Source organism: Dipodomys spectabilis, unplaced genomic scaffold, assembly GCF_019054845.1.
Source record: "Dipodomys spectabilis isolate Male_0828 unplaced genomic scaffold, ASM1905484v1 ptg000480l, whole genome shotgun sequence".
In the NCBI taxonomy this organism is placed as follows: domain Eukaryota; kingdom Metazoa; phylum Chordata; class Mammalia; order Rodentia; family Heteromyidae; genus Dipodomys; species Dipodomys spectabilis.
The window spans coordinates 2595916-2620176 of record NW_024871157.1 but is presented as its reverse complement, the minus strand read 5'-3'; the positions used below and the strand labels follow the sequence as shown (position 1 = coordinate 2620176).

Here is a 24261-nt window from a genome sequence, read left to right as displayed (position 1 = left end):
GCCTGTACTTTTTCCTTTTTTTTTCCTGATTTAGGCAAGTTAGGAAATCTACATTGAATCCCAATGCAAAGGAGTTCAACCCTCGATCCTTCTCTCAGGTAAGTTTGTTACCTGTTTTGAGGTTATTCTAATCTCTGAAAAGAATTAATTCCACCTGAAATCCTAGCTACTCAGGAGGCTGAGATCTGAGGATCATGGTTCAAAGCCAGCCTGAGCAAGAAAGTCTGTGAAACTCTTATCTCCAATAAAAACCACCAGAAAACTGGAAGTGCCACTGTGGCTTAAATGGTAGAGCACTAGCCTTGAAATGAAGAGCTGAGGGACAGCACTCAGGCCCAGATTCAAGCCCCACAACCAATCAAAAAAAGAAAAAAGGTTCTTATATTCTCAGGATGATACTGTTAGAGACAAAAATCTGAACCTAGGGGCTGGGAAGGTGGCTCAGTGGTAGAGCGCTTGCCTTGCATGCTCGAGGCCCTGGGTTCGATTCCTCAGCACCACATAAGCAAAAAGAAAAAAGCCGGAAGTGGCACTGTGGCTCAAGTGGTAGAGCGCTAGCCTTGAGCTGAAGGGCTGAGGGACAGTGCCCAGGCCCAGAGTTCAGGCCCCATGACCGGACCCAAAAAAAAAAACAAACCTAATTTCTCATTCAGAATTTGAAGCTGATTGACTAGGCCATTGAGCTTACAGACATGCTATTGTTATTCTACTAAATTAAAAAAAAGATAAACATTTTAGAATATTTTGCTTGGTTTCTTAAAAATTGACTGTCAGGCACTATTTATAGCTACAATTTATTTTGATGGTACTAGGACTTTAGGATCTTACCCTTGCTAGATAGGTGTTCTACCACTTAAGCCTGATAATACATACATATACATATATATATACATATATATATATATATATTTTTTTTTTTTTTTTTTGGGTCCTGTCGTGGGGCCTGAACTCTGGGCCTGAGCGCTTCCTTCAGCTCTTCAGCTCAAGGCTAACGCTCTACCACTTGAGCCACAGTGCCACTTCTGGCTTTTTTCTTTTAGCTTATGTGGTGCTGAGGAATCGAACCCAGGGCCTCATGCATGCAAGGCAAGCACTCTACCACTGAGCCACCTTCCCAGCCCCAAGCCTGATAATATTTTTAATTTCCAAACTCTTGCCATATAAACCAGGGGCTGGTGGCTTACACGTGTAAGCGATCTGAGGATCACAGTATAAAGCGAAATCAGGTAAACAAATAAGTGAGACTTTTATCTGCAGTTACCCAGCAAAAAGCTGGAAGTAAACTGGATTCAGATGTTAGCTCACTAGCCTTGAGTGAAAAAGCTAAGGACAGCACCCAGACCCTGACCAAGTCTCAGTACAGCTACCAAAAATTTATTTTGCACTATGTATAGCTATCTACCTGAGCACTTTTTACTTTTCATTAAAACATTTATTTTCTGGGCTGGGAAGGTGGCTCAGTGGTAGAGCGCTTGCCTTGCATGCATGAGGCCCTGGGTTCGATTCCTCAGCACCACATAAGCAAAAAAGAAAAAAAACGGAAGTGGTGCTGTGGCTCAAGCGGTAGAGCGCTAGCCTTAAGCTGAAGAGCTGAGGGACAGCGCCCAGGCTCAGATTTCAGGCCCCACAACCGAACCCAAAAAAACCCAACAAAACACATTTATTTTCTGAGAGTTTGTTTTGTTGAGAGCAGTAGTGGGAATTGAACCCTGGGTTATTTATATGTTGCCACTTCATCCCAGTCTAGGTTTTGCTTTGAAGTAGTAGGGATCAAACCTAAGCTCATATGTGCTAGGCTCTGGGTTTTGTATTAGTTGAAAGCAAGTAAAAACTTAGCATTAATAGTTAAAAAAAATTTTTTTTTTTTTTTGGTTGTTCATGGGGCTTGAACTCTGGGCCTAGGCGCTGCCCCTCAGCTCTTCAGCTCAAGGCGAGCGCTCTACCACTTGAGCTACAGCGCCACTTCCGGTTTTCTGGTGGTTTATTGGAGATAGGAGTCTCACGGTCTCTCCTGCCTGGGCTGGCTTTGAACCGCGATCCTCAGATCTCAGCCTCCTGAGTAGCTAGGATTACAGGCGTGAGCCACCAGCGCCCAGCTAATAGTTACAATTTTTAAATTTTGTTTCTGTAGCCAAAGCCTTCCACCACCCCAACTTCACCTCGGCCTCAAGCACAACCGAGCCCCTCGATGGTGGGTCCTCAGCAGCCCACACCAGTCTATACGCAGCCTGTTTGTTTTGCACCAAACATGATGTATCCAGTCCCTGTGAGTCCCGGTGTGCAAGTAAGTCGATGGAGTTTGTGTTCACTTTGCCTCCCCCTTGTTTGTATTTGGCACGAGTATTGTTTAGATTTGAAGTAACTTGAGTTAAGATGGCATGTAAAAACATTTTCTAAAGATAATGGTTTGTTTATATTGTTAGAATATGTACCTGAATCTGGCAATATTTACTGGTGAAAAAAAATGTTTAAGATTTAGTGTTTGGAGTTTTTCCTCTTAGCTGTGGATATGGTATTGATGGTCAATGATTTGTCAAAGATAGAGCTTTATAATTGGTTGTTTCTGTGTGGTGTGGAGCTAAGAGTTGAACCCAGGACCTTTTGTGTGATAGGCAAGCACTGTACCACTGAGCTGTATCTGCCATCCTTTGAATGATTCGCAGAGTATCTTAGAGCTAGCTCTGGCAAGATAAAGCTGAGAGGGAAAGAATACTTTCTTATCAGAAGATCTTAATGTTATTTTTTTTTTTCATTCCCTCAAGCCTTTATACCCAATACCCATGACGCCCATGCCAGTGAATCAAGCCAAGACCTATAGAGCAGGTAAAGGTGAGAGTATTCCTGCCTGTGTTTGCCTGTATTCTTGCATGCTGCATGAGTGAAGATGCTGTGTACAGTGGCTGTGCTTGGGGCTTTCCCTGGGCCAACATTAAGGTGTTTCGATCAGTTTTTCTGGACTGTTCACTTTCTTCTTCGAAAAGAACAATGATCATCTTACTATGAGAGCAGGGAAAGGGTTTTTTTTTTTTTAATGGCGGGGGGTGGGTCTGGTTGTGGGGCCTGAACTCTGGGCCTGGGCGCTGTCCCTCAGCTCTTAAGCTCAAGGCTAGCGCTCTACCACTTGAGCCACAGCGCCACTTCCGGCTTTTTTCTTTTTGCTTATGTGGTGCTGAGGAATTGAACCCAGGGCCTCAGGCATGCAAGGCAAGCGCTCTACCACTGAGCCACCTTCCCAGCCCGGGAAAGGGTTTCATAGTGCCATTGTAATACACTATTAACTTGTTCTTCATTTCTACCTGGTGTTATAGTTTTACTGACATAGAAGGATCTGTGTTAAAAAAACAAAAGATGAGCTAGGTGCTGATGACTCACGCCTGTAATCATAGCTACTCTGGAGGCTGAGATCTGAGGATCGAAGTTCAAAGCCATCTGGGGCAGGAAAGTCTGTGAGACTCATCTCCAGTTAGCCACCCCAACACCAGAAGTAGAGCTGTGGCTCAAAGTCATAGAGCACTAGCCTTGAGCACAAAAGCTCAGGGACCGTGCCCAGACCCAGAGTTTAAGCCCCATGACCGACAAATAAAAAATATAAAATACAAAGAATGATTGCCATAAGAACAAGCATGTCATATATCTTGACTGTAGGAAAATTTTCTATTTCTGTAGGCAGAAATCAATATAGCCTTTTAAGCTAGTACAGCCATGTTACAGAGCGTTCCTGCTAAACTATACCCACAAGAATCTCAGCTGGGTATAGTAACTGTGCTAATAGAGAAGTGAGTAGGTATTTACTGTTATCTATTATTTCCATTCTGTGATTGACCAGATTTTTGTCTTTTTTTTTTCATATGTAAGTTTTTTGATGAACTTTTTTTGTGGTTCTGGGTTTTAGACTAGGATTTTGTGCTTGTTGGACAGGCACTCTACCACTTGTGCTAAATTCCCTAGCCATTTTTGCGTTTAGTTATAATTCTGATAGGGTCTCATGCTTTTGCCTGTTTTGATACTCCTTCCTCTGCGTCTCCAGAGCTGGCTGACAGGTCTCTGCCATTAGACTGGGCTTATTGGTTGAGATTTGACCTCAATTAACTGTAATTAGCTATTGAATAATAATTAGCTGATGAGCTAATAAACCACCAGAAAACCAGAAGTGGCTCAAGTGGTAGAGCGCTGTGGCTCAAGTGGTAGAGCGCTCGTCTTGAGCTGACTAGCTGAGGGACAGCACCCAGGCCCAGAGTTCAAGCCTCACAACTGACCAAAAAAAAGAACAAAAGAAATTCTGGCATTTTGTTTGCCTTTATTAACAGGCATCATTCTGTAAACAATTCTGCAACTAGAAAGGGCTCTTTGGTCATCCTGACCTCGTTTGTACAGCAAACACAGGACAAAATAATTCTTTCTGGTTCTTACGGACATCAGTAACCTGTTACTACTTCTATCATGGATGTGTGTTTATATGTATATGTACAAATTCATTCTTTTGCGTGTACTTATGTGTATACATATCTGCATGTATATGACTTACATATGTATGTTGTGTAATGTATTTATTGGACCTATTTGTCTTCTTCGTTGTTCACACTGTCTCTTCCTTAATAATGTGGACCCCTTCAAATGTCCTTCCTGTTCAATACAGTAGATGGCTCTACCAAACCTATTTCTAAGCTAGGTCTGGATCAGGTATTTCTTCCAGAAACTGGTTTCTTTTGCTGAGAAATAGTATTTAGCCATTATTCTCTGATCGTTGGGTATATTTCATATTTCTTCAGAGTTACTTCTTCTAGAGCTTTTCAGTGGACAAAACTAAAATCATCAGTAAAGACGAAATCCAGTACGTCATATTGATAATGCACATTTGGTTTAACATTGTAGGATTTTAACTATGACCTTTTGCCTACTTCTTGTATTTTCTCACCTTAAAAATAGTAACTATTGGGCTGGAAATGTGGCTTAGTGATACAGTGCTTGCCTAGCCCTGGGTTTGGTTCCTCGGTGCCACATACACAGGAAATGCTGGAAGTGGCACCGTGGCTCAGCGGTAGAGTGCTCGCCTTGAGCAAAAGAAGCTCAGGGACAGTGCCCAGGCCCCAAAGTTCAAGCCCCAGGACTAGCAAAAAAACAAACCAACAACAAAATAAACCCTTAGTGGCCAGGAACAAAAGAAAAAAAAAGTTAAAAATAGTAACTATTATTTTGTTGCAGAGCAAATTACCCTGTTGCTGGCTGGCTGTGCCCCAGTCCCAGGAGCAGGGCTCCATTGTCAGCATGGCGGTCTGTCTCTGCTCGGGCCTCATGGCAGGCAGGACACTAGGGCTGCCGGAGCCTGGAGCCCACACTCATCGCTTCTGGCAGCAAGTTCCCGTACCATAACGTTCTTTCTACTTTGTCAGATTGTTACGATACAGAAGTATCTTTTTTTTCTATGTACTGTTATTTTTTCTTAGCTTCTACTTTACTACTAAATTTCTAAAGTGTCATTTTCAGAGTGGGGAACTGTTAACCTTGTTGCTTCCAAAATACCATCTTTGAATGCTTGATCAGTAGGTGAGTTAACCTGGTTGAATTTTTTTCCCCTCTGGTGCTACTGGGATTTGAACTCAGGGCCTCATACTTGCTAAAGAGGTGTCCTACCCCTTAATCACTCTGCCAACCCTTTTAGGTATTTATTTTGGTCATGAGGCTTAAACTCAAGACTTGGGCAATATCTCTGAGCTTCTTTTGCTTTTAAGGCTAGCACTGTACCACTTGAGCCACAGCTACACTTCTGGCTTTTTGGTGATTAATTGGAGATTGAGAGTCTCATGGACTTTCTTGCCTGGGCTGGCTTTGAGCTGCAGTCCTCAGATCTCAGCCTCCTGGGTAGCTAGGATTACAAGCATGAGCCACTTACACCCAGCATGCATTTATTATTATTTTTTTTTTCTTGTTGTGAGGCTTGAACTCAGGGCCTGGTGCTGTCTCTGACCTAGTGCTCTACCACGTTGAACCACAGTACCACCTTTGGTTTTCTGGTGGTTAATTGGAGATCATCTAAATTATCTTAGAAGGAAATTTGTATCTTCACATTGAAAATCCAAGAAGGGATAGTCAATCTGCAGGAGCAGTTTAAAGTTTTGTATGTCTTTCAGTGTGTGCCTAAGGTTTAATCTTTTTTTTGGGGGGGTCCGGTCGTGGGGCCTGAACTCTGGGCCTGGGCACTGTCCCTCAGCTCTTCAGCTCAAGACTAGCACTCTATCACTTGAGCCACAGCACCACTTCCGGCTTTTTTTTTTCTGCTTATGTGATGCTGAGGAATCGAACCCAGGGCCTCATGCATGCAAGGCAAGCACTCTAACACTAAGCCACCTTCCCAGCCCGGTTTAATCTTTTTTGTTGTTAATGTAAACTGATTTTTCTCTTCTAAGTAGTTACTTATGAAGAGCTATATATAAAGGCTTTTGTCATGGGTTGATTTTATGTCCTTGTACTAATACTTGACTAAATTCTAAATCTTTGAGGTGTTGGATGAAAATATTTTTAATGTTTTCAGCAATGGGTTCTGAAATTGTCTTACAATACAAATACTCTCTCGTCTTCTCTGCTGCATCTACATAGCCTACAGGCTGTCACACGGGAAAGTCAACGCTGTAATTTATACACAGTAGCTTTCCTTAGCCACAGCAGCATTGGTATTTGGGACTTGTATTCTTTTTTCTGAGGTGAATACATGGATTGTCAGTGCATAGCAGCAGCCTTTGCTCGTACCCATTACATCCCAGGGCTCACGCCACATGCACGCGCGCATGCGCACGCTCCCACACGCAAGTAAGCCTATCAGTGATGCCTCAGGTGCTGAGCAGAGGGAAAAGACACACAACAATCTTAGGAGATGGCTGAGGAGAGGCCAGTTCTGAGTTGAGCCAGGGCTTTTTTAGGGCAAGGCAGTCCATGTGGAATGATGCAGGATAGTCAAGTTTCCAGAGCAGGCGGAGGTGAGGGATTGTGCCTGGAAATTGGCTTTTGTTGCACAGTGTGCTGTGAGATTCTGTTTTTTTTTGGTCCGGTCATGGGGCCTGAACTCTGGGCCTGGGCGCTGTCCCTCAGCTCTTTAGCTCAAGGCTAGCGCTCTACCACTTGAGCCACAGTGCCACTTCGGCTTTTTTCTTATGTGGTGCTGAGGAATCGATCCCAGGGCCTCAGGCATGCAAGGCAAGCGCTCTACCACTGAGCCACCTTCCCAGCCCCTGTGCTGTGAGATTCTGCATTCAACACAAAGGAAAGATCTGCCGAGGCAGTGGTGGGTGTCGATGCTTACGAGGCTCTTCCGTCATGCTTTTTTTATTTTTTTCATTTTTTGGAGCCACATCCCCTTCCCCTAGCAAGTGGCAAACAGTTTAGCTATTCCCCCCACCCCTGTGTCTTCTGGTAGAAATAAACTGAGAAGCAGGTGGAAGAAGTCATTGAACAGTGCGGGGGTGTGTCATGGGTTATGACCCTCCATGCCCAAGGGTCATCCCATGAGGATCCCTGAGCTGACACTTGAAAGTGTCATCTGGGACGAGACTGGTATTTGAGGCTGATGAATAGCAGGCGAGGGAGGACAATCACCAGAACGGTAGGAGTGGCGGAGGGACGGGAGGCTCACGGGAAGCCTTGTGAGGAGTCAGGTCCCGTAGAGCCTTGTAAACTGTGGGAGTGCGTGTTTTGGTTACCTGTTTCATGTGCCATGAATTCTTTTCCTTCTCCTCCTCCCTGCAGTACCAAACATGCCCCAACAACGACAGGACCAGCATCATCAGAGCACCATGATGCACCCGGCCTCGGCGGCAGGCCCGCCCATCGTGGCCACCCCCCCGGCCTACTCCACTCAGTACGTGGCCTACAGCCCACAGCAGTTTCCAAATCAGCCCCTCGTTCAGCACGTGCCACACTACCAGTCTCAGGTAAGGTACCTTCATGTGGTCAAGGCATGTTCATTTATAGTTCTATGCTTTATACTACAGTGAGGTAGAGAGCTAAGGACTTGGGCCTTTTTAATAGGAGAAAGTGTCAGAATTTTAGAGAAACGCTTTTTTTTTTTTTTTTTGTCAGTCTGGGCCTGAGCTCTGTCCCTCAGCTCTTTAGCTCAAGGTGAGTGCTCTACCACTTGAGCCACAGCGCCACTTCTGGTTTTCTAGTGGTTTATTGGATATAAGAGTTTCATGGATTTTCCTGCCCGGGCTGTCTTTGAACCGTGATCCTCAGATCTCAGCCTCCTGAGTAGCTAGGATGACAGGCATGAGCCACCGGCGCCCGGCTAGAAAGGCTTTCTTGTGTTTAGTTGTTTCTAGAAAGTGTAGAGATGAGAATGTAAAGTCTGCGTGGCTCTTCTTGGTCTGTTAATGGTTTCCTTTATTTTCTGTTTGACCCTAGCACCCTCATGTCTACAGTCCTGTACTACAGGGTAACGCTAGGATGATGGCACCGCCAGCACACGCGCAGCCTGGTTTAGTGTCGTCTTCAGCAACTCAGTACGGGGCTCATGAGCAGACGCATGCTATGTATGGTAGGAAGAACTTTGTCTTTCTCACTGTGTGCGATTTTGCTTAACTGGTTTCAAACTCTGTAAATGTGCCCTGTTTAAAAATAACCCAAGTCAAGCCAGGCATCAGTGGCTTACGCCTGTCATCCTAGCTACGCAGGAGGCTGAGATCTGAGGATCACGGTTCAAAGCCAGCTTGGGCAAGAAAGTTCGTGATACTTTTATCTCCAATAAACCACTCCGAAAACTGGAAATGACGCTGTGGCTCAAGTGGTAGAGCACTGGTCCTGAGCTGAAGAGCTGAGGGGTAGCTCCTAGATCCAGAGTTCAAACCCTATGACTAACATAATAAATAAATAACCCAAATTAGGTGTGGTGGCTTAAGCTTTTGATATAATCCTAGCTCCTCAGGAAGCTGGGGCCAAAGGATCTCTTAAATCCAGGAGCTGGAGGCCAGTTTGCCACATAGAGACCTTGCCTCAAAAACCTGCTAATCAAAGTCGGACATGGTAGCTCATGCCTCTAAACCTAGCTACTCAGGAGGTTGAGATCTGAAGATCACGGTTCAAAGCCAGCCTGAGCAGCAAAGTCTGCGAGACTCCTTATCTCCAATTAACCACTAGAAAATTGGAAGTGGCGCTGTTGTTCAAGTGGTAGAGCACTAGCCTTGAGCTGAAGAGCTGAGGGACAGCGCCCAGGCCCAGAGTTCAAGCCCCATGACCAACAAAAAAAAAAGAGTGAAAAAAAACCCCAGCCAATCAGCCGAGCACTAGTGACTCGTGTGTAATCCTAGCTACTCAGGAAGCTGAGAACTATATTTCAAAGCCAGCCCAGACAGGAAAATTGCTCCATGCTAACACGTCTCTACTGCACCAACTACAGTATGATGCGGAATAGAGAGAGCACGGCATGTAGGAGTGGATCCCTTCTTCCTCCCTGGTTAACTCGTCTGGTTTAGCGTGCCTAAGGCATCAGGACATGTTTACGATAGGAAGATGCCAGAGACGTTCTTTGAGCAGGAAAACTACTCCTTCACAACTTTCTGGGGTACTAGCATTCCATTACACTTTTTAAAATTTTTTATTTTATTTTTGTCAGTCATGGGGCATGAACTCTGGACCTGGGCTCTGTCCCTGAGCTTGTCAACTCAAGACTAGCACTCTATGACTTTGAACCATAGCTCTACTTCTGGTTTTCTGGCGGTTGATTGGAGATAAGAGACTCGTAGACTTTCCTGCCTGGCTTGGCTTTGAACTGCCATGCTTAGATATCAGTCTCTTGAGTAGCTAGGATTATCGGCGTGAGCCACTGGCTCTAAATTTGCACTTTTTTTTCTTTGTAAACCAGTATTTGTTATAATGATATTGTTTCTATAGCATGCTTTATTGTAAGTGGATGGAATTGGTTAATATTACATACATCTTTATTTTTGGTGATGCTGGGGATTGAACTCAGTGCCTCATGCATGCTAGGCAAGCACTGTACCACTCAGCCTCTTTCATGACTCACACATTAAATATATACTCAACACAAACAATTGTACAGTTAAATGAGTATCTTGTATAATGTTAAACAATACTGTGCCAGGAACCAGAGGCTCATTCTTTTTCTTTTCTTTTTTTTTTTTTTTCCCCTTTTAATTAAAAAATGTTTTTTGGCAGTCCTGGGACTTGAACTCAGGGCCTGGGCACTGTCCCTGAGCATCTTTTTCCTCAAGACTAGCACTCTCCCACTTGAGCCACAGTACCACTTCCCTGTTTTTCTTTGTATGTGGTAATGAGGAATCAAACCCAGGGCTTCATGCATGCTAGGCAAGCGCTCTACCACTGAGCCACATTCCCAGCACAGCAGCTCATTCTTGTGATCCTAGCTACCCAGTGGGCTGAGATTTGAGGATTGTCATTCAAAGCCAATCTGGGTAAGAAAGTCCAGACTTATCTCTAATTAATCACCAAAGATCTGCAAGTGGAGCTGTGGCTCAAGTGGTAGATGCTAGCTAGCCTTGTGCCAAAAGTTCAGGAACAATGCCCAGGCCTTGAGTTCAAGCTCCAGGACTGGTCCCCCCCCCCCCCCCCCCAAAAAAAAAAAAACACAACAAAACAAAACAAGAACAAAAACATTGTACCCACTGTTGGTGCTGGAGCTGGGATTGTAGCCATCCAGAAGGCATTGATCAGGAGGGAGGATTGTGGGTATAATTCATATTGTCCATCTTAGTTTTATGGCCAGGGAACTTTGAAGTAGGTCAACTCAGCTGTTTAAGGCACTAAAGTAACAGCATGTTCTGTGCTAAAAATTTAAGTAAGCTGGGCACTGGTAATCCTAGCTACTCAGGAGTCTGAGATCTGAGGGTTGTGATTCAAAGCTAGCCTGGGCAGTAAAGTCCGTGAGACTCTCATCTCCAATAAACCACCAGAAAACTGGAAGTAGGGCTGTGGCTTAAGTGATAGAGCGCTAACCTTGAGCACAGAGAGGCTCATGGTCCTGAGTTCAAGCCCCAGGACCAAAACCAAATCTGATCTTCCCGCATAATCAATTAAAGCTTATTATTAATAATTAACCAACTTGCCCAGCACTGGTGATTCACGCCTGTAATCCTAGCTACCCAAGAGGCTGATGTGTAAGGGTCATGGTTCAAAAGCAGCCTTGGCAGAAAAGTCCTACCAAAAAACTAGAAGTGGAGATGTGGGCCAAAGCTGTGCCAGCCCTGAGGAGAAAAAGCTTAGGGATAGCGCCCACGCCCTGAGTTCAAGCCCCATGACCAACCAATAATAATACTACTAATAATAAGCCAACTAATTTTGTTTTGGGAATCTCATTTTGTTGTTTTGGCATGGTGGTACATGTCTGTAATCCCAGTACTTGGGAGACTGAGAGAGGAGGATCCGTTTGAGACCAGCTTAGACTTATACAGTATACCTTGTCTTAGAAAATCAAAAGGGCTGGAAGTATCAGCTGGACCTGTGGAGCACTTGCCTAGCAAGCATGAGCCCCTGAGTTAAAACTTCAGTACCACCCCAAAGAAGAAAGTAAAAAAGTTCAGAAGAAATAAAGAACAGTGTAACTGAAAATTAGTGACTGGGTGGTTTGTCTTGTGTTGTCACATCTCTCCTGCTTGTTGTAACCAGGCTAGGAACGTGTGAAGGTGCTGTGGGTTCTTTTTTTCTTTTTTTCTTTTTATTTTTTGGTGTTTCTGTGGCTTGAACTCAGAGCCTGGGCTCTGTCCCTAAGCCTCTTTATGCTCAAGGTTAGCACTTGAGCCACAGCACCATTTCTGGCCTTTTTAATTTATTTTATTTTATTTGTGAACATACTGTACAGAGGGGTTACAATTACATGGGCAGGATAATACGTACATTTCTTACCAAGCATTGCAGCCTCCTCCTTTGTTTACCCTTCACATCCCTTCCCAGCCTTCCCCCCCCCCCCCCCCCCTTTTCTGAGTAGTTTATTGGAGATAAGAGTCTCACAGCCTTTCCTGCCCAGGCTGGCTTTGAACCACAGTCCTCGGATCTCAGCCTCCTAAGCTGGTGTTGACAGGCGGGAGCCGTGGTTCTTTGTGCTGGCTTCCATGTAACTGCGCTCATTTGCAGCTTTCCATTCTGTTAAAGTCTCCTCTGAATTCTGCTTGTTTCTTTTTTAAAATGTATTTATTTTGTCGAAGGGCTTGAACTCTGGGCCTGGGCACTGTCCCTGAGCTCTTCAGCTCAAGGCTAGTGCTCTACTACTTGAGCCACAGCACCACTTCCATTTTTCTGGCGGTTCATTGGAGATGGGAGTCTCAGAGACTTTTTCCTGCCAGGCTGGCTTTAAACTGTGATCCTTAAATCTCAGTTCCTGAATAGCTAGGGTTACAGGCGTGAGCCACAAGCGCCCAGGTAATTTTTTTAGATTATGGTAAAGGTGATGAACAGAGGTGTTAGAGTTACATAAGTCAGGTAATGAGTATATATGTCACCCTCTTCCCTCATTTTCTCAAAGATTGCCCCAGCCCTCTCTGCTTGTTCCTGTGTAGATTCAAAGCTAGATCATTTCCATCTGGGATGTGTATGACTTTGTAGTGTTCTGGCTATCTTGGGATGGACTTCAGCTACGAACCTCATCCCTGACTGGAGGCTGTCATTCATCATTGCCACTCTCTGCCTAAGAAGTTATGTCATTTTTGTCTCCCACCCCAGTCCTGGTTTATGGTGATGCTCTTGCTACTCTGTACTGAGGACAGAGACACCAAAAGAGTCAGAGCTGGGCTCTTCTTTGATCTGCTTTTTAGTAGCTTGCTGATGATCCCCTAAAACCATACACACACCCAACCTCCATGTGTAGACACAGTTTATTAAGAAATGGTAACAAACTCATGCTTTTATTAATCCTAAGCTTTTGGATCTACTACCAGATTCCTGTAATAACATTTCTATTATTTGTGCATCTTGAACACTAAAATGCTATTTGATTTGGGTACAATTATGTAAACATTGTTCAATGAAATGTTGATCTTTTTAATCAGACAATTATTTCATTGCTTTTGTTTAAGCTATCAGCATGTGGAACTTGCTAGCTCAGTACAGAGGGAAAAAAAATGTCTTCCTGGTCAGTCTGTCTGCAAATTTTGTTTAAAATGCCCAGCTTCTCTTGTAAAGTCAAAATGAATTATGCATGAATACAAAAATATTACTAAATATGTCAACCTTTCCAGAAAATTAGGAGAATGCACACCTCAAAAGGCTAATTTACCTTTCTATTTCCAAATTTAGCATGTCCCAAATTACCGTACAACAAGGAGACAAGCCCTTCTTTCTACTTTGCCAGTGAGTTGGGTTTTTTATACTAATTTTAATTGCACAGTAAAACACTTTTTAAAGAATACATGTTAAAGGGAGCAGACCTATTGGACAGTATTTTCCTTGTGCCAGACCAAAATCATTAAAAATATGTATATTTGTAAATCATTCAGACTTTTGAAAAAGGAAATATAACCCAGCTTAAGAAAGCTGGAGTTAATAAAAAAATTATATTGTTTCGGACATTAATTTTTGCATACCAAGCTAACACAAAACTGTTTGAGAAATGCCTGATGCTTTTCTTGGTCAGGAAAACCTTTCTGAACAGCTATTTTATACCAAGCTAGAGTTTCAAATTAAGGCAGTAGTGGTTTGAGTATCCTGACAGAAAAAAAATTCACTCCTCCCAGCATGCTTCATTGACCAGGGTTGCCGAGCTAGATAGCTGGGGAGGACCGCCTGTGTGTGGCTGCCGTTTTAAACCCTGGACCAGACACGTTCAGGAAGTGCCGAGCCAGTGGAGGCTGCCTGTGGCTGCATGCGGCCTCTCCCTCTGGGATGGTCCTTCAGACATGTTTTCCCACCTGATGCGGGGCAAGCTGCTGCATGTCGGCAGGGGGCTAGCAGGCCCACTGGGCACCATGTTGTTCCCTGGGTCACTCTGGAATTCTTGTTACTAGGATTTTTCGAGTCACTTGGTATCTGACTACTGCATGCCAGATTCAACTGTGTAAAAACATTTTGATCTTAAATTTTTGTTAATTGTGCCATGACTTGGTATCCAAAAATAAACTTATAAAATTAGTATTTATTTACTTATTTGGTGCTAAGAAGTGTTCATGAATTTAATCCTTTAATAGATTCTCTTTAAAAAGGAGTCTTGCTGTATATGTATACTATTAAAAGGAAACTGTGTCTGTGATTACAGTGTGTAAAAGATAGTGTCAGTGGTTAACTTTATTACATAGCAATTTGAGCTCTGATGGACTTATTCTCACTATCTTACTGTCTTAGTACTTAGTCATTTCCCGGGTAAGTTGACAAAAGGTCTGTAAATGGAACTCTGTTGGGCAGCTGTAATTAAGTGGAGCTTATTTTCCACTTTTGAGCCATCTTTGATGGATTGTTGTGGTTTTGGTCAGGTTGCCCCTTACTCCCTTACTAGAATTTGCCAGTTTGATTCACTTCCCCTTCTTCCCCTTTTTTGAATCCAACATAGGGTTTAGTTGAAAAATTCTGGGGCTGGGAAGGTGGCTCAGTGGTAAAGTGCTTGCCTTGCATACATGAGGCCCTGGGTTCAATTCCTCAGCACCACATAAGCAGAAAAAGCTGAGGGGTTGGGAGTTTAGCCTAGCGGAAGGCTGCCCACCCGGCGCACGCAAGGCCCTGGCCTGGGTTCAGTCCTCAGCCCTGGAAACAAAAAAAAGAAAAGAAAAAGCTGAAATGGCACTGTGGCCCAAGTGGTAGAGCGCTAGCCTTGAGCTGAAGAGATGAGGGACAGCGCCCAAGCTCAGAGTTCAGGCCTCATGACCGATTAAAAAAAAGCAAAGAGGGAGGGAGAGCTGAAAGATTGTTTTGTTTCACGTTTAATGTTTGCGCTGTTGGTGACAGCTCATGACTTGTGTCTCCAGGGTAAACGTGAGACAATCTAGTCAGAACAGGTGTGCTACTGCCTGGGTTTGCTTCCCTTAGGATCATGACTTAGGAGAATAGGTAGCTATTTTCAGAATGTGGTTTTCGTTATGATGAATTTGAATTTCAAATATTGATGCCAAGGGTCATGTGGGGTAGGAGAATTTGACCCACCTTGGTCGAATTCAGACTGCATGAAGGCCACATGAGTTCAACTGATGCATGAACAGGTCTGGTGGGAGAATCCCGGATTTGAGCTCACAAGGACTGCTCCTCCTGCTGCTAGTTCACCCCCTCCCTTCCTGCGCTTACTTATTCTTATGTGCGCGCGCTCTTTCTCTCCCTCTCTCCCTCCCCCCTCCTTCTCTCTCCTTTCCTCCCTCCCTCCCCCCTTTGCCCTCTCTCCCTCTCTCCTCTCCCTCTCTCCCCCTCTCCCCACCCTTCCTCTTTCTCTCCCTCTCTTTAGCAGTTCTGGGGTTTGAACTCAGCCTCCTGCTTGATGGGCCAAGTTGTTCTGCTACTTGAGCCACACCCCAGCTTTTCCCCATTAATTTCTCTCCTCTCCCTTTGTGTCACTTTTAAATGGGCTTTCTAGGAACTGTGTTAGTGTCAAATTACAATTTTCTCAATTAACATTTACATCTTATGAACTAAATGGGAAAAAAAACAAAAACTAATTCCATGTCACATCGCCTTGCTTTTTTTTTCTTTGCTAGTAGTTCTTTCAGGTAATGCGATGGATTTGTTTGTGAGTTGTGATAGAGTTCATGTAGAATCAACACAGCTTGGTTCCTTGCAGTGTTTGTGCTATACATGCAATCAGCTCTAGATTCTAGTACTCCATTTTATGTTCATCTTATATTGGCAAATTTACACTACCCAAGTTATTTTTTTAAACTGCCCGGTGAGGACTTGGCACTGTGGCTCACAGTGGTAGAGCGCTTGCCTTGAGCAAAAGAGCTCAGGGACAGTGCCCAGGCCACGAGTTCAAGACCCATGATCAACAAAAGGAGAAAGAAATACACTGTGAAAGTATGCCCCACTCACTTGGAAAACTGAATCGAGGAAGATGACTTGTTCCCAGGATTCCAAGGCCAGCCTGGACCACATCACAGAGACTTCATCTCCAAAAAAGAGGAAACTAATCAATCATGGAGACATGACTGAGCTGGGGTTGTATAGCTCAGTGAGTGACAGACAGAATAGGCTTAACATGCTTGGCACTGAGAACCCAATGCTGCTGGCCACAGAGCGGGACCCTGTCCTAAAACACTACTCTCAAAAAAGCTTTCACCTTTAATTGTAATTTCAAGATTTTCACATTGTCCCAGTTGATAAAAATGTAATTATGATAATTAGCAATAGCCATGTTGTAGCTGCCAGGCACCGTGGCTCCTGCCTCTGATGCTAGCTACTCAGAAGGCTCAGATCTCCGAATCAAAGCTAGCTCGTGAAGAAAACTGAGAGGTACTGTCGCCAATGAACAGTGATGCTGTCCCAAGTTGTGGCTCAAGTGGTACAGTACCAGCCATGAACGAAAACGCCAAGCAAGAACACCAGGCTTTGGTACAAGCCTTGGCACTGGCACAACATTTAACCAGTTGATTAATTAACAATCCACCACTCCACTAGAAGCCTTTTGCAAAATCTTAATACTTTGCTTAGAAGTAATTAAAAATGGAATCTGAGCCCAGTGTTGGCGGCTTATGACTGTAAAACTAGCTACTTAGGAGACTGAAATCTGAGGATCAGCCCAGGCAGGAAAGTCTGTGAGACTTTTATCTCGAATAAACTACCAAAAAGCTGGAAATGGAACTATGGTTCAAGTGGTGGAGTTTTGCCTTGAGCAAAAGAAGGTCGGGGACAACAAGAAATTTGAAAAAGTTTAGCTGGGCACTGGTGGCTCACGCCGATAATCCTAGCTCCTCAGGAGGCTGAGATCTGAGGATCATGGCTCAGAGCCAGCCCTGGCAGGAAAGTCTGTGAGACTCGATCTCAGAAGTATCAGAGCTGTGGCTCAAATGATAGAGCACCATCCTTGAGCAACAAAGATCTTTACAAGAACCACCAAGAATCAAATTTTAGTTGTTCTCAATGTCTTTTGTTTTGAGATGAGATCTTGCGTTGTCCAGGCTGGTCTCAAACCGTTATCCTGCTTGAGCCTTTTGAGCAATGGGGACTGCAGTCGTGCATCACTGAACCCAGCCTTGTGTCAGATATTGAGACCAGTGCAAGTGACAGCTTGTCTTAAAACCCATAAACTGGTGAAGGACGGTCTGAGAAAAAAAATCCCTTTTCCAAGAAGTCCCACTGGTTGGCACTGTGGTTCCCATGAAGGCTATTTGTCACCTCTCCAAAAGTTGCTGGTCCCAGAGGTGATTACAGTAAAGTGTCTGTGCGCACGGGCGCCTTGAGTTTAGAGCACTCTGCTCCCTCTGAACTAGGAATCAAGGAACACTGGTGCTGGCTGTGCACACTCTGCCTTGCCTTTCCCCTTCCTCCCCCTCCAGAAAGGCACATTCATGGCTGGACAAGGCCCCGCCGGAGCTAGAGTCCTCTATCCTGCTTCCCTCCATCTAGGATGGGCCGCAGGCTGACCCCGCCTGACCCCAAAGCGTGCTGGCTCCTGTCCTCGCTCTGCTGTGGGCTCAGCTCAAAGCAGTCACGGTGCCCATCTCTGAGAAGTCTGGCAGCAGGCATTGCCTGAACCGCTCTGCGCTCCGTGCACCGCGGGCTCCTTCGTCCCCAAGCCGTGCGGCCTCTTCCTAGCCTTTCAGTTCTTCGAGTTGCTGTTTTGGGAAGCCAGGGACAAATGACTTCGTTCCTCATATCCCTGTTTTGTACCAAGTTATGACTCAAGACTGACATGCATGAAATTTTATCTTAGTGACCACATTTCTACTAAATGGCCATCATACTTCCTTTGAACTTACTCTAGGAAAATTCTGAGGGGTTTGAGCTATTTCGAAGGGGTCCCGATTTCATATACTTTAGGCAGTTTCGTAGATGTTGTAATCTAGGAAACCTATGAGGAGTCTCGTCAGGGCTGCAGGGAACAAGCTGGAGTGTGGATGCTCCCAATGGGCTTAGAAGGGGCTCATTGGACCCTACGGCAAACAGCCCGTCTCTCCAGTGTGGCCGTGTGCGCACGTGTGTGCCTGTCACTGCAGCTCCAGGCGGCAACACGGTGGGGTTAGCCGGGTGGTCCCTTGTGACTGGCAGGCATTGTGTCCTCGTGGTTGCCAGCACAGTTGGAGTTGGTTTTGCCCACATTTCAAAGTTGCCTTTGAAGGATGCAGTTAACATTTCAGAGTAGTCAAGTCACATGCTAGTCTGATGGTCAGGAAGAGACTGCTGTCCTCATTTTCCGAGCTGGATGGAGGAGGTGGCTGTGGAGGAGCGGCAGCGCCGGGCGGCGCGGCGCAGCTGTCCGGCAGCTCGGGAGGAGGCAGGCTCTGTGCGATGGGTTCGGCCGCCGTGCGGCCATTGTGCATGCTCTTTTCCTCTCTCTAGTTTCCACAGGCTCCCTCGCTCAGCAGTACGCGCACCCCAGCGCTACCCTGCACCCCCATCCTCCACACCCTCAGCCCTCAGCCACCCCCACGGGACAGCAACAGAGCCAGCACGGCGGAAGTCACCCCGCACCCAGTCCTGTTCAGGTGAGCAGAGTCCGGGCCTTTTGGCTTCTCCACACAGAGGTGACAGAACCCAGCAGCGCAGCTACACCCCGCCCCTTGCTTGGACCCCGCACGCCCCCACTTGAGCCTGCGTCCTCTCTACACGCCCCTGGGAGGAGGGCAGAGCTCAGAAGCAGCGCCTTAGGGACCGAGGCAGACCAGCGTGATTGGACCAAATGGAACTTACTGATGTTGGAAATCGAATGCAAAGCTCCTAGTTTGTTTTTGGTTTTGTTTTTGTTTTTTTTTTGGGGGGGGGGGGTCCGGTCATGGGGCCTGAACTCTGGGTCTGGGCGCTGTCCCTCAGCTCTTCAGCTCAAGGCTAGCGCTCTACCACTTGAGCCATAGCGCCACTTCTGGCTTTTTTCTTTTTGCTTATGTGGTGCTGAGGAATTGAACCCAGGGCCTCATGCATGCAAGGCAAGCGCTCTACCACTGAGCCACCTTCCCAGCCCTCCTAGTTTAATATAAAGCAAATTCTTACTTGCTTGGGACTTTGTTTCATTCTTAAAGCTTATATGCTAAGCTTTTTCGTATTTGGGAACTAGTCCTGGGGCTTGGGCTCAGGGTCGGGGCATTGTTCCTGAGCACATGTTTGCTCAAGGCTAGCACCACAGCTCCACTGACTTTTTTTTTTGAGTAGTTATTTTAGATAAGTCTCATGAACTTTCTTGCCTGGGCTGCCTTTGAACCTTGGTCTTCAGATCTCAGCCTCCTGTGTAGCTAGCATTACAGATGTGAGCCACCAGCGCCCAGCTGGTGCTATGGCTCAAGTTGTAGAGTGCTAGTGGTGAGCAGAAAAAAGCTCCGGGACAGCGCCTAGGCCCTGAGCTCAAGCCCCGGGACAAGTCCAGAAAATAGTTTCGCAGACGTTTCTGTCCACGTTGGCTTTGAGGAGGAGATGACAGCTGGGCAGTTGGGCTTCTAGGTGTGAGCCATGGACCCCCATTCCCCCATCCCGTCCCACCCCTCCCCGCCCGCCCCCGCGCCCCCCGTGGTGTGTGCTAATGAAAGAAATAGGGAGTGTGTCTGTGGGCGGTGCATCGCTTCCCTCAGCTCAGCTCTTCCCTCTTCCTATCCAGCATCATCAGCACCAGGCCGCCCAGGCTCTCCACCTGGCCAGCCCACAGCAACAACCAGCTATTTACCACGCGGGGCTGGCGCCCACCCCACCCGCCATGACGCCAGCCTCCAACACACAGTCGCCACAGAACAGTTTCCCCACAGCACAACAGACGGTGTTCACCATCCATCCTTCTCACGTCCAGCCGGCATACACCAACCCACCACACATGGCCCACGTACCTCAGGTAAACCGGCGCGCGCCGCCGCCCTGTGCACACCGAGTGGGAGCTGGTGGTGATGAGATGCGCGGCCTGGAGCCAGTGATCTCCCAGCCAGGAGTCCTGTGTGTGGTGCCACCCGCCCGTCTCCCTCCCCGCTCGGCGCAGTGGCCTGGCCCTCAGTGATCGTGTCGTGGCTTTGTGCTGAGATCAGTGGAGTTGTGATTGGCCAGTCCTGTGACGTTCCCCAGCTCAGTGGAGTTGTGATTGGCCAGTCCTGTGACATTCCCCAGCTCAGAATGCACCCAGTCCTTCCTTCCTTCCTGTGTCTGCTTTGCTCCGTGTAAGCTTCACTACTGTGTATGTATGTGCACACACACACACGCGAGCGTGCATGCGCACGCACACACAAGGCAGAGTGGGTAGGCTTTTGCAGAGGGAGTCTCAGCAATAAGGTAGCTACACTAGGCTTGTCAGCTCGAGTCCATCACAGAGTTTCAGAGAAGTGTGTCTAGTTGTGTGCCCGGTGCCCTCCCTCCTCTGACCATGTCCGGTAGGGCGAAGGCGTGGCTTGGTAGCTCGGTGCAGCGTTGGCCGGAGGCTCACAGATGTCCGTCTCCCTGCAGAGCAGCCCTGCAGTGCCCAGGGCTCAGCTGGCAGTGGAGAGGTGTGGTTGCTGTGTGGTCAGCTGTGCGGGGCAAGGGTGGACTGAGCATGAGGATCAGGTGCTGGCGCTGGGCTGTCCTGGAGGCCCAGGTGCTGTGAGGTGAACTGGCGTTGGCAGAGGTCCCCGCTGCTCCCGTGCTCGCCTCTTGGAGTTACCCAACTCCAGCTCCTGGCAAGAGTGCATAGGGAGGCTTTGGCCTGGCGTGGCCTAGAGGTGTGGCGCACCTGCAGATCCCAGGTTCCGCGGTGGATGCTGAGGAGGCCCGGCCTCTCCTGGGGCGCGTGGCCAGCCAGCTGGCATGCTCGGCGTAGCCGCTTGCTTGGTGCCATCAGCTTCCTGGCGCTGCGTCCCGTGGAGGCCACGCAGCCTGGTCGGCGTGGGGCCTTCCGTGCAGGCTGGGGTCCCAACAAGCAAGCAGCTTACCCCAGGGCGGTGCGCACATGGCCGGGGCCCATTCGGATGTGTGGACTGGAGGCTTGTGTGTGGAGCGTGGCGCAGCCTGGGAGGCAGGCAGGACCCCGCGGCCTGGGCTCGCTGAGGCCGCCTGCCAGCCTGAGATGATGAGGACCCTTTCTATCCCCCCAGAGTGTTCCCCAGCTTCCTCCTCCTGCCCCGCAGGGAGGGCGCCGAGGAGAGGCCTCGGCCCTGTCGGCCGCGCAGGCCGGCCTCTGCCTTCCTGCTCGTGGCAGTGTTCTTGGAAAGCACATCCGGCCTGCTGGCGGCGTGGGCTGACCTCTTGCCCTGGTATAGGGAGACACCAGGCCTGCACTTGGTCGCGTCCGTGTCCTTGTCCCAGGTGGAGAGGACGTGGTCAGACTGGCTGCGGGCAGCTAGGACCGACAGCCTGCTGCGTCCTGGGCTCCTTTGGTGCCCGCTCCTCCTCCACCCCGCAGGACCCACCCAGGGGGAAACAGGGCCTGGCCCCAAGCAAACAAGGGCCCTGAGGCCAGCTCCCGCCCTTCCCTGCCAGCCCGGCCCGGCCCCGGCTCCCCTGCACCCCACCCCACCCCCGCCCCGCCCAGCGAAAGGAACACAGTGACATGTTGTTGAAGCCGGAGATGTTGCCTGTATGCGTAAAAGAGCTCTCTGTTTCAGGCCCATGTACAGTCAGGAATGGTTCCTTCTCATCCAACTGCCCATGCGCCAATGATGCTAATGACGACACCGCCACCTGGCGGCCCCCAGGCCGCCCTCGCTCAAAGTGCACTACAGCCCATTCCAGTCTCGACAACAGCGCATTTCCCCTATATGACGCACCCTTCAGGTGAGGCCTGTGTGTGCAGGGGCCGCCGGGGCACCCCAGCATTCCGCTCGCACAGCTCCATCGCAGGCAGGGCCGGCGCTTCACGCCCCACACCCCAGAGTAGCGAGACCCGTCCGAGCGCGCGCCCAGGTCAGCGCAGGGCCCCGGCCAGGAGCCGAGTGTGTGTGTTCTGATGGTACAGGGTGTGCTGGAGCGGCACCAGCGGTAGCTGGCGCAGGCCGAGGACTCAGTTGGCCTTCGTGTTACGGCAGGCTGGACAGGGCGGTGTGTCCCCCGAGTCCCGGCAGGCTGACAACGCAGGGGGTTATGAGCAGATGGCTTGGCGGAGAGCACGTGCGCCCGTGCTGTGTGTGGACTGGTGGAGTGCAGGGTCGGCCCCAGCCCGCGCCCGACAGGAGGACGCCCGCGGTGTCTCGTATGGCTGGCTGCGTGGCAGTCACAGCAACACTGGTGCTTGGCTAGCATTCGGGGTGGGGGCGTTAAGGCCCCCTCTCCTGCCCCATGAGCAGCAAGTCTTCTGGGAGATTTATCTGCAGTGGTTTCATGTCTGACTGGTTCGTTTCTCCCCCACCCCACGCCACGCCACCCCACCCCACCCCACCGCGGTGCAGATGGGAGGGGGCGCGCTGAACCTCGGTCTTGCGCAGCTAGCTCCAGGATAGTTGGCAGTTGGCTGCAGAGACACTAGGCTGGTGTGCAAAGGCGCCAGTGGTGTTTAAATGTGCACTTTTCTTTCTTACAGTGCAAGCCCACCACCAGCAGCTGTAAGGCTGCCCTGGAGGACCCGAAAAGCCAAATCCCCTCCTCCCTTCTACTGCTTCTTCCGACTGGAAGCACGGAAAACTAGTTTCACTTATTTCGGTTTTTAAACAATATACGTTGATTTCTTGTAACATCCAATAGGAATGCTAACAGTTCACTTGCAGTGGGACGTATGTGGACGAGTTTAGGAACTTGTGGGCTGCTCCATAATCCCATGCTGTTCCAAAGCCCCCAAGTGCCCAGCTCTGCTTGCCGAAACTGGAAGTTATTTATTTTATAACGGTCCTTGAAAGTCATGAACACATCAGCTAGCAAAACAAGTAACGAGTGGTTCTTGCTGCTATTACCGCTTTTAAAAGAAAATAAATCAAGACTCGGAACGCCCTTTTACTAAACTTGACAGAGGCTCAGTCAATTCTTACCATCAAACTGATGGCTTATTATTTATAAATCAAGTTTGATGAGGCGATCACTGTCCACAGTGGTTCAACTTTTAAGTTAAGGGAAATCTTTTACTTTGTAGATAATATAAAATAAAAACTAAAAAAAAAAATTAAAAAATAAAAAAAGTTTTAAAAACTGCTACCAAATCGGTGTGTGTGTATGTGTGTGTGTGTGTGGGTGTGTGGGTGTGTGTGTGGAGGAGGGCAGGCCAGGACTGCCCAGCGAGGCGGTTGAAATGCCTTCTCTTCTTCCCCTTCAGTGCCAGCTCGCGTGTCTAGGGAAAGGCGAGGCTGAGGTCCCTGTCCCCTGGGTGGACCAGCAGTCACAGCGGCAGGAGAAGGCTGGCCAGAGCTGGGCAGCACTGAGGCTGCACCTCGAGCGAGCGCCGCTGCTGTAAGCTCCCTTGCTTTCCTCCCTCTGGCCCCTGTGCATGTGCGTGCGGCTCGTGTCCAGGCGTGCCTGTCACCCTTTGGTGCCAGGGAACACTTTAGACATAGAGTGTGGCCTCCTCTGAGAATTTGCTGCTACCTGATTTGTGGGAAGGCGATGGGGCCCGGGAGTCTGGAGCCAGGGCAAGGATGGATCGAGATCAGTCAAACAATAACAGATGGAGATTCTGAAAACCTTTTTTAATTCACATAGAACAATTTGTACATTATAGCAAAATGTGCATTTCAAGAATAAGTTACTGGTACAGTACATAAACAATACATAAGAATTGACCAAATGCCTTCTGCCCTGTCGTAAGAGGAGCCCAGCCACACCGCACGGCTCTCGCGGCCTTGTCAGGAGGTGGTGGATAAATACGGTGGAAATGTTAGTGCTAACTTGATGCTTCGTTAAGGCCGCCTGAGTGAAGGGACGGCCCAGGCCGCCCTCAGAACCGCAAGGCCTGCACGGAGGTTGTGTGAAAATAGTGTTCTCTGGCCCCCAAGATTTTAACAATTGTTATTCCTCTCTCCTGCACGGTCCAGACATGATCAAAGGCAGAAGATTTATCCCATAGAAAGCCGTATGGATTGCTGGTCTAAAATTCAAGGCAGGTTAGTTGACTTAATTCTTTGGTGCTGGTGACTGAAGTCCAGTGGGCAGGTGGCGTGGAGGTGCTTGCGGCCGCTGACTCCTGCCAACTGGTGGGCGGCCCTGCGCACACTGCCCAGTTTGGCACAGAGCTGAGCTCCTAGTGCGGGAAGCTGCCAGTCTGGCCCCAGGGGCCAGGGGAGGACACATGAGGACGGGCAGGAGGCAGGGCTT

At 48.1% G+C, this 24261-nt stretch overlaps 1 protein-coding gene across 3 annotated transcripts in view; it reads left to right on the top strand.

Annotated features, from left to right (window-relative positions):
* Window positions 1-22658, top strand: part of Atxn2 (ataxin 2) — a 64835-nt gene extending 42177 nt beyond the window's left edge. The window contains exons 16-25 of one of the 3 annotated variants that reach the window (XM_042668905.1): window positions 35-98; window positions 2132-2284; window positions 2763-2823; window positions 7738-7922; window positions 8392-8524; window positions 13252-13305; window positions 18424-18569; window positions 19670-19897; window positions 21633-21801; window positions 22544-22658. In XM_042668905.1, the coding sequence (XP_042524839.1) occupies window positions 35-98; window positions 2132-2284; window positions 2763-2823; window positions 7738-7922; window positions 8392-8524; window positions 13252-13305; window positions 18424-18569; window positions 19670-19897; window positions 21633-21801; window positions 22544-22569 (1219 nt within the window). In that variant the 3' untranslated portion in view covers window positions 22570-22658. Of the gene's footprint in view, window positions 1-34; window positions 99-2131; window positions 2285-2762; window positions 2830-7737; window positions 7923-8391; window positions 8525-13251; window positions 13306-18423; window positions 18570-19669; window positions 19898-21632; window positions 21802-22543 lie in introns of all 3 variants that reach the window. The other 2 variants (XM_042668907.1, XM_042668908.1) reach the window with 2 other exon arrangements.
* Window positions 22659-24261: the final 1603 nt, after the last annotated feature.